This window comes from Pinus tabuliformis, chromosome 4_2 (assembly GCF_031772625.1).
Source record: "Pinus tabuliformis cultivar Carrire ecotype Pingquan chromosome 4_2, CPIR1, whole genome shotgun sequence".
Lineage (NCBI taxonomy): Eukaryota > Viridiplantae > Streptophyta > Pinopsida > Pinales > Pinaceae > Pinus > Pinus tabuliformis.
In genome coordinates this window covers 486,001,140-486,014,509 of record NC_142304.1, presented here as the reverse complement: position 1 = coordinate 486,014,509, position 13,370 = coordinate 486,001,140, and the positions used below count along the sequence as shown (strand labels likewise).

At 36.0% G+C, this 13,370-nt stretch overlaps 1 protein-coding gene across 4 annotated transcripts in view; it reads left to right on the top strand.

Moving 5' to 3' along the window:
• LOC149170077 (NADH dehydrogenase ubiquinone complex I, assembly factor-like protein (DUF185)) overlaps positions 1-13,370 on the top strand; it is a 389,979-nt gene that overhangs the window by 188,242 nt on the left and 188,367 nt on the right. For all 4 annotated transcript variants that reach the window (XR_016259467.1, XM_089427241.1, XM_089427240.1 and 1 more), the window contains exon 8: positions 7,635-7,675. Coding sequence is in view for 3 of the 4 variants with exons in the window: in XM_089427241.1 (XP_089283367.1) it covers positions 7,635-7,675 (41 nt within the window). In the remaining variant the exon portion in view is untranslated. The remainder of the gene's footprint in view (positions 1-7,634; positions 7,676-13,370) is intronic.

The window sequence follows — 13,370 nt, the reverse complement described above, 5'->3', positions numbered from 1 at the left end:
ATGGAGAATACAGTGTCCACCATCACTCCCTCTCAACTAGGGAGGAGATCCTTACTTCCTCTCAACTAGGGAGACATAACCACAAACCTCAGCTTGTCTCATTCTACATTAATACATCAACTACTTGTTCTTTAGTGTAGATCTAGTTGTAGTTGTTTGGTTCCTATTTGCATCGATCATAATGAGCTTCGACTTTCCTGGATCTTTGGAAATATTTTTATAGCTCTAACATGCCATCAAGCATCTTATGGGCCTAGACTTCGTCACAACTAATTGCACAAGCCTTTCACAACTTCTTTCTTTGTAACAAGGTTATGCTTTCATGCTTTTCCAAAAAATCATATCAACTCCCAATCATTAGTGGTATCAACATCAGTACTGTCAAGTCAATCAATGCATTCTTGAATCAAACCAATCGGTTGTTGGTACAACTATATCAAAATTCTTCAACTTCCTGCTAAAGGATATTTGTCATTGATCCGTCATCTTCTCTTTTTGATCATAAATTTCTTCTGATTTTTTCAACCTTCAAGTAGTATTGTATCTATTCAAGATTTTCTTTCTAGTTGAGAGATGCATACTTCTTCCCTTTAGCTTTCATGCTATTTGCCAATTGACTTCTTCTGGAGGCATTCTTCGAACTACTTTCTTATTGTCTTTGTGCTTTGCTTCATTCTTCCAAATCTTTCATCTGTTAGTCAAGCTTAGATAGATCTCGTCTTTGTTGAAGAATGTAACTAGGTCCGGTCTTCATAATTGTACTTGAGTCAAAATGTAATATTTGTCAAAAGAAAGCAAAAATAATTTAATTATTAATTGAATTGACTTGTTAAAGCATGGGTTTCATGCTTGGGTCAATTGTCATAAGTCAAGCCTCCATTGTAGGATCTAGGATTATTTATTCAAGTCAAAGTCAATTCTTGTTTGGTCAAAGACTCCTCCATCAAAGTCTCCTTGTTGTCGGCCTCAAAAAGAATCATCATCAAGTTGGCTTCCCTCAATGAACTCATGTCGACCTAACCTTATAAAGACACTTCTCTTAATGAACTCATGCCGACTCATTTATGATGGACAAACAACTATATATACAAGCCTAAGGACTTCGCATCAAGCACAGAAAAAAATCTTGGATTTCAGAGAAGATTTCGGTGATCTCAGAGATAGGGTTTCGGTGATTTCAGAGAAGAATTCGGTGAACTCAGGGACAAAACTTTGGTGATCTCAGAGACAAGTTCGGTGATTACAAAGAGATAGTTCAGATCATTTTTCATAGATAAGGTTTGGCATTTATACTTTGATGGTGCAACATCTAGGCATGGTAAAGGTGCAGGAATTGTCCTAAAATCTCCTCTTGGTCATATTTTCAAATTTGCCCATCGGTTAGAATTTGAAGCTACCAACAATGTGGTTGAATATGAAGCCTTGTTGTTGGGTATTGAATTGGCAAAAGCTTTGAAAGTTAAATTGCTAAGTATCAAGGGTGATTCAGACTTAGTTATCATGCGAATAAAAAATAAATTTACATGTAAAAATCAAAGATTAAAAAATTATAGGAATGCTGTGTGGGATACCATGGAGTATTTTGATGCCATTAACCTTGAAGCTATCCCAAGGGAGCAAAATTGCTTAGCTGATGAGTTAGCTGTTGTTGCTTCTACCATGCAGTTGTCTGATAAATTAATTGAAGATAAAACTAAGACGGATATCATTTTTAAACCTTCTATTCCGGATAAATATGAACATGGGTAGGGTTTTGATTATTGAAACACGTATTATTCACTTTCTAAATAATTTGGATAAGTTTCAGGGTTTTTAGGTAAATCCTGCGAAAGACTGATCCAAACAACGTAATTTTCAGAGAAGAAAGAGTCCTACCATATGCACAATTGAAAATGGCACATCTGAAAAGCAGCCTATAGATTTGCCTGAAAGTAGGAAAATGCTCAGCATGCACTACATTGAACGTATTTGATGCCATTGGGCATCCTGTGTATTGTATTCCTAACTCTACACCCTTTCATTTCAGCATTTCATTTTGTAGTTATGTCAGATTCATGTTTTTCATGTTATTAGGATAGTTAATAAATGAAGAGCTTATATCTTTCATTTGCTTAATGTTATATGATGATTTTTGGATGGACACTACTTATGTTATTTTGTGTGTTGCGTGGATGTAGATTCTAGATTCTCACATTCCTCCGGTGCAACAATGTGTCCCCAAGTAGAGCCAGATGTTGACCACTATGTGTCAACGACCCATAGTAGTACACCCCCTTTTTTCGCAAAAGGGATAGCGCCTGATCGATGTGTCTGTGCCGTTCAGCTATCATCATCAGCCTGATTATCATGTTATAATGTAAATCCATTTTGCATGTATATGATGTAAATAATCTCAGCAAATCTGTGTCATGTATGTAATTACCTAGGTAAACCTATGTTTTTGGTGACGATCTACATTCTAGGAGGTTTTTTGTCTCACCAATCCATTCTCGGATCGTCGGCAGAGTTTTCCTTCAGTCTTACCTCAAAGCCGAAATGTATTTTGTCACTGGGATCTTAGGCAAGTCCTAGTGTTATAGATCGAGTCTATGTAAAAGTGATTTGGGAATACTCCTAACTATTTGGTTAGGTTATTTTATTACAAATTGCTTGGTTTGCAGGATTATATTTGTGTCGCAGAAATGGGTAGACTGTGAGGGTCTATTACAGATGGGTTTTCCCCTTGTGATGTAAAAAATATATGATGTAAACTGTCTTGAGGGTTGGAAAATAATTTATTCGCTCTTCGGTTAATTTATTAAATTTTTTGGCAAAAAATTAATTAAAATCCTAAGCCAAAAATTTAATTAATTCTAGGTCCTAGGTAAATTTAAATTCTCCGAAGGAAAAATTCGTCGGTCCTTAAAAAAACAAATTTTAGAAGTTCTCGGGACTAAGGTAAATTAATTATTTTGCCAAATTTTAAGCCTTTGGTCCCTGGGGGTTAAGTCAAAGTCAAATTTTTGAGGAAATTAACTCAAATTTTTTATTTTTGAGTTAATTAAAATGCATTTAATTGAAAAATTCGAATTTCCTCAAGAATTTAATATTTCGACGGATGAGATTAAAAGAAATTTTAATCCTCATCAACGGTCGAGATTTCTTTGACGAGGATCACTCGATCTAGTTGTTGGAGGATTTATTTTTAAATAGGAAGTCATTTGTCAGTTGATCCATCCGATCTTTGAGTCGTGTGCTAAGTGAAAAGCTCTTGTGTAATCTTTTTTTGAATAATAAAGAAAGACTTTGGGGTTAATTTTGACAGTGTTACTCTTCATGGAAATACTGTAAGTTATTTCATATGTAATTTTTTTAGCCATTGATAATAGCTTCTGAAAGAGTGATTTGAGTACAGGTATCTTGTTCAGTCGTTGGGTATAAATGATAATTTAAATTTTGAATGTAATAGCAGGTATCTCTATTTATCTGAATTTTATTATTATTTTCTCGCTCTATTTTGATGGCTAAATTGATTTTTGCAGGAAAGTCTTGACTTTTATATCATTAGGCGTTTAGGGAAGTTTTCAGTTGGACCAACCAACTCTCGATTTGTGTTTTCTAAAGAGCCCAGTTAAATTTAATTCTGCGCTTATCATAAGATTTTTATTGGTGGTGCATGAATGGTTTCAAGCTAAGCACCTCATTTAAAATTTAAAAATTTAATTTTTATGTTCGAAATTAATAAATATCGCTGTTGAGAGCCTTAGATTATCAGATCTGGGAGTGGAGTTGGATTCACACTCCTTAGATCTGATAGATCTGTAAAATTTTTGGATTTTCTGACTTGGGTTTCTTGGGTTTTATTTATTTTTTGTATATCTGGGTTTTGGGTGTTTTTGTTTTCAAGTGCAGGTTGCAGATCTGAAAGTGAAGTTTGATTTGAAGCCAGATCTAGGCCCTGGAGGGTAAGATCTGGCTTCAAAATCATTTTTGTAGGAATATTATCCAGCCTTGTGCAGTCCAAGGGTTTTATTTCATTTTTTAAATCTGGAAACGATTTAACGAGGGTTTCATTGATAAATCTGAAGCATAAAAATACATTGGTGTGAAATTTGTTTTTTTGGGTTTATCTTGAGTTTTGGGCTACAGTTTCTCCGCTGTCTGGAGTTTTCCAACAAAAAATTTCAGATGTTTGCTGCCTGGGGTTTTCGAACAAAAAAATTCGGATTTGTTTGTTGCTTGGGGTTTTTCAATAGAAAATTTCATATTTGTTTTGCTGCCTGATGTCTGCTATTCCTACCTCCATTAAACTGAAACCCATTTGCAGCTCCAAACGCGGCTCCTTTAGCGCTGCCTCATCAAAACCGCAGCCAAACCCTCCTCTTCATCTCTCAGCGTCCATCCCTCTTCAAAAAATCGTAACCCTCGACCCTCACTCCCGCATCCTCTAAACCCGCATCTTGCTCCTCCCTTCGTGTGTTCTGCTCATTGCCTAAACCTTGCAAACTCCTCGCTGCTCCTTCCCTATTCCTCACCATCTCGTCGAACTACAAGCCCTCGAACCTTGGCTTCGCTGTCTTCCCACACTGCTCTGCTGCTGCCTCTTCGAATTCCCTTGCTACACTGTCCATCCCACTGTTCCAAACCTGCAACCCGCATCCTGCTCCTCGTTCCTCGACTTGCGTCCAAGTCCTCTGCCGCCGTCGAGCCTTTCCAGACCTGCAGACACACAACAAAGAAAGCATGTTCGATTTTTTTGTTTGTTTTGGTTTTCATTTGTTTATATTTTTTTTGGTCTTCAAGTTAGAGTTAGTTTCAATTTCATCATGCAATATTTTTTTTTTTTTTTTTTAATTTTCTTTCTTTGCCTTAAGTTAGATTCATTTTTTTTTTTTTTTTAATTTTGATCTTTGTTTTGAGTTTTATTTGTTTTAAATTTTTGATTTTGATTTGATTTGATTTGATTTTTTTTATTTTTTTACATTTACTTTTTATTTTTAACTTATGATTTTAATTTTTTTTTCATTTGAAAAAAAACTTTAAAAACATAAAAAATTCTAAAATATAAAAAATAAAAAAATCTATTTTTTTTCAAAATTCGAGAATTAATCATGAAATAAATTAAAATAGGGATTTGCGCTTTCACATATAATAATTTTAATGTGGCCTATGGCCCATTAAAATTTTAATTTATTAACCCTTTGATTTGTTTTACTTCTTCATTTTTCACATTAAAGCAGTTGCCTAAGGAATAATTGAAATGCTAATTTAAAGTTCCTTGGTGTCTTTGGTGATTTAAGTGCAAAATCTTAAATTTTCATGATTTTTCTATGGTCAAGGTACGATAAATGTTTTAAATTATATTGACTGTTGGAGAAAGATTATTTTGCTAGATTATCCTATATGCTAAAGTTTTGGGCATTTTACAATTAATTGTTCAAGTTCTCTGGGTGACTTGTTATTATTTAGTCTTTGGTTAATTCACATTAAAGGCACTGGTCTGTAGTCATTTTTATCTTGTGATTGTGTCTTATTTTAATCTATCTATCTCAATTAACCGAGACTTGCTTTAAATTCATCAAGTTATTCATCTTTAAAATCTCTTAGAGCCTGCGTTCCATAGGCTATCCTCATCCATTAACCTTAGGGACTACCCCCGCTTGACTTGTCTAGGAGAAAGTCTAAATGGAGTGAGTAAGGATTAGAGTGACAACCCTTACTTTGAGCGTTGTCGCGGTGCCTAGACACTTTGTGCGACAGCAAGATGAACAAAGCAACATTAGCGTGCAATGAAGACATATTACTAGAAGTGAAACAAGAGAGCAGTAAAAATATGGAATGTAAAGTTCATGTTACAAGTACACATTGTTGACATCCGAATCACAACAGTAGATACTTTAACCAACGATTGTATCAACATTGTTCGAAACAAAGACAATATTCAAACTATATTCTGAAGAATATTAATTACAGTACAATTTTGTCTGAAAGTAGAAGTCATCTTGGGACTTGTGATACAACGAACTCCTTCCAAGAACCCTATAAATGCATAGTCCCTCAAAAATTGAATTAGGTTGGTTAGATCCTCTTACAATTTTTCAATTATTGTCTTGGATGATCATATTGTCTTGTATCGTCAACCATCACAGCTCCAAAATAACAGAGAATTATTAGTTGGTATTCCAAGTTAGAACAAGACATAACATTTTTCTATTAATATGCTTTGAGGACAAAACATTTCTCATGGGGAAGGCAATGCTATGTATATAAATTTATTATTCATAATATATATCTAAATGATAAATTTTAGGATATTATTAATTATCAAAAGGTGTATTACATGAAGTCATATCTTTAAGTGAAAGGTCACCTTGAGGCCTATAAATACCAAAGTCATTCATCATTATTTATCATCTCATTCTTATCTTATTCATTATTTTGTATATACTCTGCCCTTTATGGGCTTCAATCATGTATTCTTCTTATGCTGGATATTCTGTAGCAAATGAACATTGTTCATTTCACAGGGTGTCTTGCTTCGTAGAAACCTCTATATTGAGGTATATAACTATAAGAACTGAAGAGGTATGTGTAACTTTGTGAAAACTTGAGTTGTTTGATTGAAGCCATGGGCTCTCAACATTGGTTGCTTGACGGGTATTGTTGACTGAAAACACTTCTAGATAAAACTGAAAACCCCCAAGTACATTTTGTTTAGGTGTGAGATTTCTCTGTGTAAGTCATATCCTGAAGACACAATTGAGTTGGATGAGAAATGTTAAGCCATCTAGTGAAAGAGTTCGGTTAATCAGGTTGCAAATATCCTCATCAAAGCATTGGCCAGAAATTTCAGAAACATGCTTAAGAAAGCTAAAATTGACTTTAAGGCGAGTACTAGAAATAATGCCAACTTTATTAAGGTTGTAGGAATCTTTATGTAGGATTCATTAGGGGTTGATTAGGTGAATATTAAATAAGGACAGGTGACATGCGATGGTTTTGTATTGGGTTTTGTAAAAGCTGCTGGCTTGTCTGGTTACAGGTTGTTAGTCACATCCCAATAAAGAGGAGACATCTCTTGTTATTTCTTGAAGCACAATAATGCAAATACTTGAATATATCATGTTGTCAGTCTAATGGCCTTTATGCTTCTTCCTTCCTGTTTTTCTAACACTAACAGGTTGTGGCAGTAATCTTCTATTTGAAGATAGTGTTATGCAGTGTCTAATGGTTAATGGCAATGAGCTTCTTGCCATTAATGGTCTTGATAATTTTTGTAACAACAATGACATTGAATTTAGTTACCATGTAAATGCTTCTAACCTGCCTAAATCTTTTGCTTTTTAATTTTCTGATGTTTTCTCTCTAAGAGTAATCAATAGAGGTATTGCATGTTACTCTTAGTACTATTCTCCTTTTTTCTACATTTCTCTCTCTGAGGGAGTACTGTAACGGACACATTCAATTCATATTTTCATTAGTCTTCAAGATGAAGTATCTGTTTGTATCTTCATACTTGAAGAACATTTCTTATGAGGTAAAACTGCTAAGCAGATTTAGATTCTAAAGTTCATGCAAGAAATGTTTGTTTAGTAAAGCTTTGCGCTTTTAGATCAGCTGAATGGTGAGCATGTATTAAATGGGATGTCTTGCAGGTAATGTGAATGCGCAGCCATGTTGGGTTATAATGCTTGAGGTATGCTTGTTAATTACTTCTCGATAAGTGAACATATTGTGATGACTCATGCATCATATGTAATTTATCTGGAAGAGTGAAATATATGCTGAGTCTTGGCTTGAAAGATTCTAATGCTTGCTTTTATATGAGAATCATAGCATGTTTTTGTCATGGACTCACTGACGTGGATAAAATAGAAGGAATTTTTAGTTCCACTAGTACATTTCCATCATTTTGAAATATGTAGTATCGCTTTGTAGTAGACTACGAATATCCGTTAGAAACCTATGAAGGTCTCAATGAAAATTTAAAACTGACATTTCTCAGCAAGGTCATGGTGGACAGATCTTTTTTTATCAGAACAACAATCTTGGATTTTCTTCAAAATTATTCAGAATGTTGAAATGTGTAACTAGGTTCGGTCTTCATAATGTCTAATGTAATCATGATTTTATGTATTTGCTGAAAAGAAAAAGAAATTTATTATTTTTATTCTTGATGCATGGGTTTTGTGCTCAAGGTAAATTTATTTGTAGGTCAAGCACCCATTGAGTGTTTCTAGGTTTGTCATAGAATTATGAAGTCAAGAGAGTCATTGTCATACATGTAAGACCCTTTTGGGCATCTTGGATTATGTAAAAGAAATTTAGTTGAGTCATAAAAGACCCTCCAAGACCTTGTCAATGAGCTGCGACAAGTTGGCCTACATGAAAGATAAAGTCAGCCTCATGGAGGCAATTCGTACCACTAGAAAGCCTATATATAAGAGACATTCGACCTCGTTTGAAGAACACATTCAAGACATACGAAGAAGCAAGAAAAAGAGTTTGATCCTAAAAGGAAGAAGTCCTAAGGCAAGCGAAGTTCAAGAAGAAGGCTAGAGTCAAAGTTTTTGGGTCTCTCTCTCTCTCTTAAGTGCAAAAAAATTCTGAAGTTGCTAGGTGAAAGTTGCTGGAGAATGAAGTTGCTAGAGGACGAAGTTGCTGGAAGTCGAAGTTGCTGGAGTTCGAAGTTGCTGGGGTCAATGTTTCTAGGGTCGAAGTTGTTGCAGGAAGGTCAAAGTTTGTTGCTATAAGCTGTGTAAGGAAAGCTCATCAAGAAGGAAGGTTGACTTGGTCTTGGATGTTGAGAAATCTATAGGGCAATGATTATAGTGATTTGTCTTTACTTGATAACTGCTTGTGATGTCTTTTTACTTATTATTATATGTGTGTATCATCAAACGACTACCAAAACCAAGAATAACAAGAACACAGAGTATAGGTTGCAAGCCAGGGCTAAAGCCTCTCCACTTGAGAGGAAAACCCGCAAATCCCTTCTCTTCCTTAGAGATTCTTCAATTGATGAATTCCATGTTGAAAAATGTGTAACTAGGTTCAGTCTTCATAAGTATGAAATGTATTCTTGTAAATATAAAATGAAAAGTGGAGAGGAAAACCCGCAAATCCCTTCTCTTCCTTATAGATTCTTCAATTGATGAATTCCATGTTGAAAAATGTGTAACTAGGTTCAATCTTCATAAGTATGAAATGTATTCTTGTAAATATAAAATGAAAAGAAATTATTATTATTGGAGCATGGGTTTCATGCTTAAGTTATTTTATTTTATAGGTCAAGCACCCATCGAGTGCTTCTAGGGTTTATCCTAGGTATAAGAGTCATTGTCATATATTGAAGACCCTATGGGCACATTGTAAATTGTAAAGAAAAATTTATTTTGTCTTTAGAGTGTCAAAATACCTCCAAGATCAAGTCGGCCTACATGAAGAGCCACATCCACCATTGAAGAAGCTTATATATAGAGAGAGGAATTTGTCCTCCATTTGGATCACTCACTCATCTCTTGATATACGAAGAAGCAAAAGAAGAAGTCGAAGAAGGAAGTGCGAAGAAGTCGAAGTGTTTCTGGGCCTTATCTATCTCTCTTGGAAGATCGAAGTTAGGGTTTTTGCACTGGGATCTTCTATAGTTCGATCTTGGAAGCAGAAGAGAAGGAAAGACAAGCAAAGGTCTCTAAGGCTCTCTTTGTGCATTGTGATCTCTACTGCCCTACTGTTTTTATGGTTGAATTTTTGAAGTGTAATTGCTTAATGATAAACCGAAAAAATTAAAAGAAGATCAACATCATTAGAAGTAATTATTAATTTTTCACAAATATTGTGCTTGTATCTATTGCACTTAAAAAAATCAACAAGGGATACTCTACCGAAGTTTTGTACTTGCTATTCACAATAAAAAAAGACTTTGGAGGTCCACGTAGCGTAAATTTTGGTGATGTTTCTCTTGGTATGAGGCAACTTGAATTGGTTTAATTTGTTTTTTGCTCTCATCTAGTAAATTTGGGCCCAAGTAGGGGCAATGTTGCCCAAGGAGAAAACAAGTAAGTACTTGTTTTCTTGATTGGTTTGCAACTAGTTTGGATATTTTCATGTACTTGTTAATAGCATGATTTATCTTTTCTTATCTGCAAATCATCTCCTAATATTACTAATGGTTTTGAGCGAGTTTTCATGATGTGTAGCACATGTTACTTCAAAGTTTGGAAGTTGGCCATATCGCTGGCTAGATCAACCATCTCCCAAGCACCAAGAAGCACACCATTTCACCAGATCAAATGACTGCCCAAAGGGCTGCAAAAGAAGGATCTAAAAAAGTGCTTTCAAGCAGCCCCAAACCTATCCTTCCTTCATTCAAAAAAGAATTTCTTTGGTTACTTTACTTACGATTTTCATTGAATTTTTTTGAAGTTAAAGGCTCATATTTGTGCCTGTCCTGACAGTCACAAATTAGGCAAGAAAAACTGATTAAATTCAGCACTTCTTGGTTGCTTTAGTGTAGGGATTTCCTTTGATTAATCTAGATTTCATTTAGATAATTTGGATAGATTTTTGTACTAACTATTGCGGATATTCCAAAGTTGATTTGGGCATCTTTCACTTTGCTTTGTTTTCTGATTTCTTGCAGGTCTACAGAAGTACAAAGGAGGAATGCTGGTTGGTTGTGCCCATCTTTGAAGATTGGAACATCCAAAGGCTGCTATTGAACCAATACTTGTAAAAACCAGAAATACTTGCTCTCATAACTCCGTCAAGAGGGCATAATTATTCCCTTGATTTTCCAAAGGATCTATTGTAATTTTGAGAGAGATTCTCTTCACCTTTTGGTTTGCCAAAGGGCCAATTATAACTTTTCATTTTGTTCTTAAGTTCTAATTTTTGAAAAGAGCATTTCATCCCTTTGATTCATCAAGGGTATTTCGTGCATCTAGTTCCATTTCATTTTATCAGCCATTTAGCTGGTTTCATTTTCGTATAAGGTGATTAACCTCCAACTTGCTGGTTGAAGTAGTCAATTAGGGACCTCTCTCCCCCTAAGTCTTCTTATTCTGAGATCGGGGCCCTGACGATAAGGCCTAGGGAAGAAGTTGAATTGCAACATGTTTCAATCTTGCAACGAATTAAATTAATCTTAAGTGGCAATCTGATTTAACTTAAAATGAACCAAGAGCACATTACATCACATTTTTATTTCAACAATCTTATACCATCAGTTTCCTTTGTTTCCAAAGTTTATTATTTATCTTTCCAAGGTGTTTCCGCCTTGCTTACACACCTAAGTAAATGTGGGAAAAATCGTCAACCCCACTAGGTGTGGCCTTGGTGGCAAAGCTCAGAGAAGGGGTTGTTACCTAATCCCAACTCTCTTTGTCTAGGCTCTCTCTTAGCTAAAGCCAAGTGGGGTGGACACTAAGGAAGGCTTCTAAAGAGCACTTGCTAAAAGTAACAAGTTCCAGGAGATAATTAGTAAGTTAATTAGAGCATCAACCATTCAAGAAGTTGAGATTTAACTTGAAGAAATAAAAATGTATAGCAAGTACAAAGATCATGAGCATGTAATCAACATCAAAAGTAGATATATCAAAATGACTCAACAATATATCTTGCAGGGCAATTGTAAGTAGGCTAGCGCCAAATATAATCTTGCTAGAAATGAATGCTGAGAAATATGGAGACATGATAATTATAACTTATTTTCCTTATCTTGATAATTACTTGTGATGATAGATGTTCTTTTATTACCTTTTAATTTTTTTCACCAAGCAATTACCAAAAACAAGAAGATCAAAAAGAGACAAAGTACACAAGATGTAAGCTCCAAGCTTCGTCAAAACCCCTCCAAAGGGAAAACTCGAAAAATCTTCTTTGTTGACTTGGGGTAGCATCGGATGTGCTCTAGCCATGAAAATTGGTAGAGAGGCTAAAGCACATGAGATCTCCAAGACCCATAAATGGTTTGGGGAAATTCCACCCGGTTGGAGAGATATTAAAATAATTAATATTTTTAATGGAGTTCCTAAGTCTAAACGTAGAAAAATTAAAATATTAATGGATATTAATATAACACTGGGTGAGAATGTTCTAAATGACATTGATCAAACCAAATCAAATCTTAGCCATTGATTAGAGACTTAATCTCAACCTTTGAAGAGTCAATAGGAAAAGCATAAGAGGAGGCTTGAGGGTCAGTTGGAGATACAACAAGATTGATCAGTCAGTTCGATTTTCTGGAGCGGGGTTTGCTGAGAGAAATCGAACAAGTGATCTGAGTTGCAGCGAGGGGCAGTGAGTGCATAACGGAGAGGGAAAGATAGTGTCGGAGGGCCAACGCAGTGATTGAGGAGGCTATGCAGAGCCAATAGGAGCCACGTAGAGGGCCAGAGATACTGCACAGAGGCTAGCAGGGCCTGCGTGGGTGATGCAGAAGGGCAAAGAGTCAGTGTAGAGTAGCAGAGGGTTGACGCAGGGGGTTGCAGAGCTACGCAGAGGCCAGGAGGGTTGATGCAGAGCTTCGGAGAAGCGTTGGAAGGTTTTTCGTGGAGCAGACTTGCTGAATATCTGCTTCCGAAGAGAGGTATTATTGTCGGATAGATATCTCTGTTGGGTGAACCAGCTTGGCACCCTAGTTGTACTCAAGAAAGCTGCTTAATAATAAAACCCTCATAACTATTGCATCGGTTTTCCCAAGTTGGGTTTCTCCGGGGACGATTGTCCAAAAATAACGGTGTCCCTTGTGTGTTTGTCTGTTATTTCAGTTGATGATCTGTATATGAGTTGAGGCTGCATTTGTGTCTATATTCAACATTTATATGAATAAATAACTTGTTAAGGAATAAACAAGTAGATGAAATAATCCAGATAATGTAGTAGGGATTTCTAATGTGTTAGGCCTAGAAATTTCAACATGGTATCAGAGGGTTGCAGATCACAGGAAAACTGAAGGAACCAACAGAAATAAGAAAATTTGTAGCAGAAACTGCTGTCCCGAGAGACAAAGCTGTTTCTAAGTAGAAGGCAACAAAGAAGGAGTGATGTAGAGGACTTGCGTCATCATTTCGAGCCAGAGAAAGGGCCAGCGTAGAGGCATAGAGAGGTAGAAGAGGCTCACAAAGAGCCACGTCATCCTACTTAGTCAGGTAGGCTTGACGTAGTTGGCCTGAAGAGCGATTCAGTCTTGTCGGGATTGCGCAGAGCTAAGAGGCTCAGTTTCTTCCGCTGTTGGGGCTTAGGGAGCTGTGGACAAATTGTGGATTGGGAAGCTGGTGGGGTGCTGTTGCTTTCGAAGCAGAACAATCCTAACGGGACAAAACCAAGGTAGAGGGAGCCGCAGCCTTGAGGGATTTCTGGCCAAGAAATCCTGATCCGAGTTGCAGTTG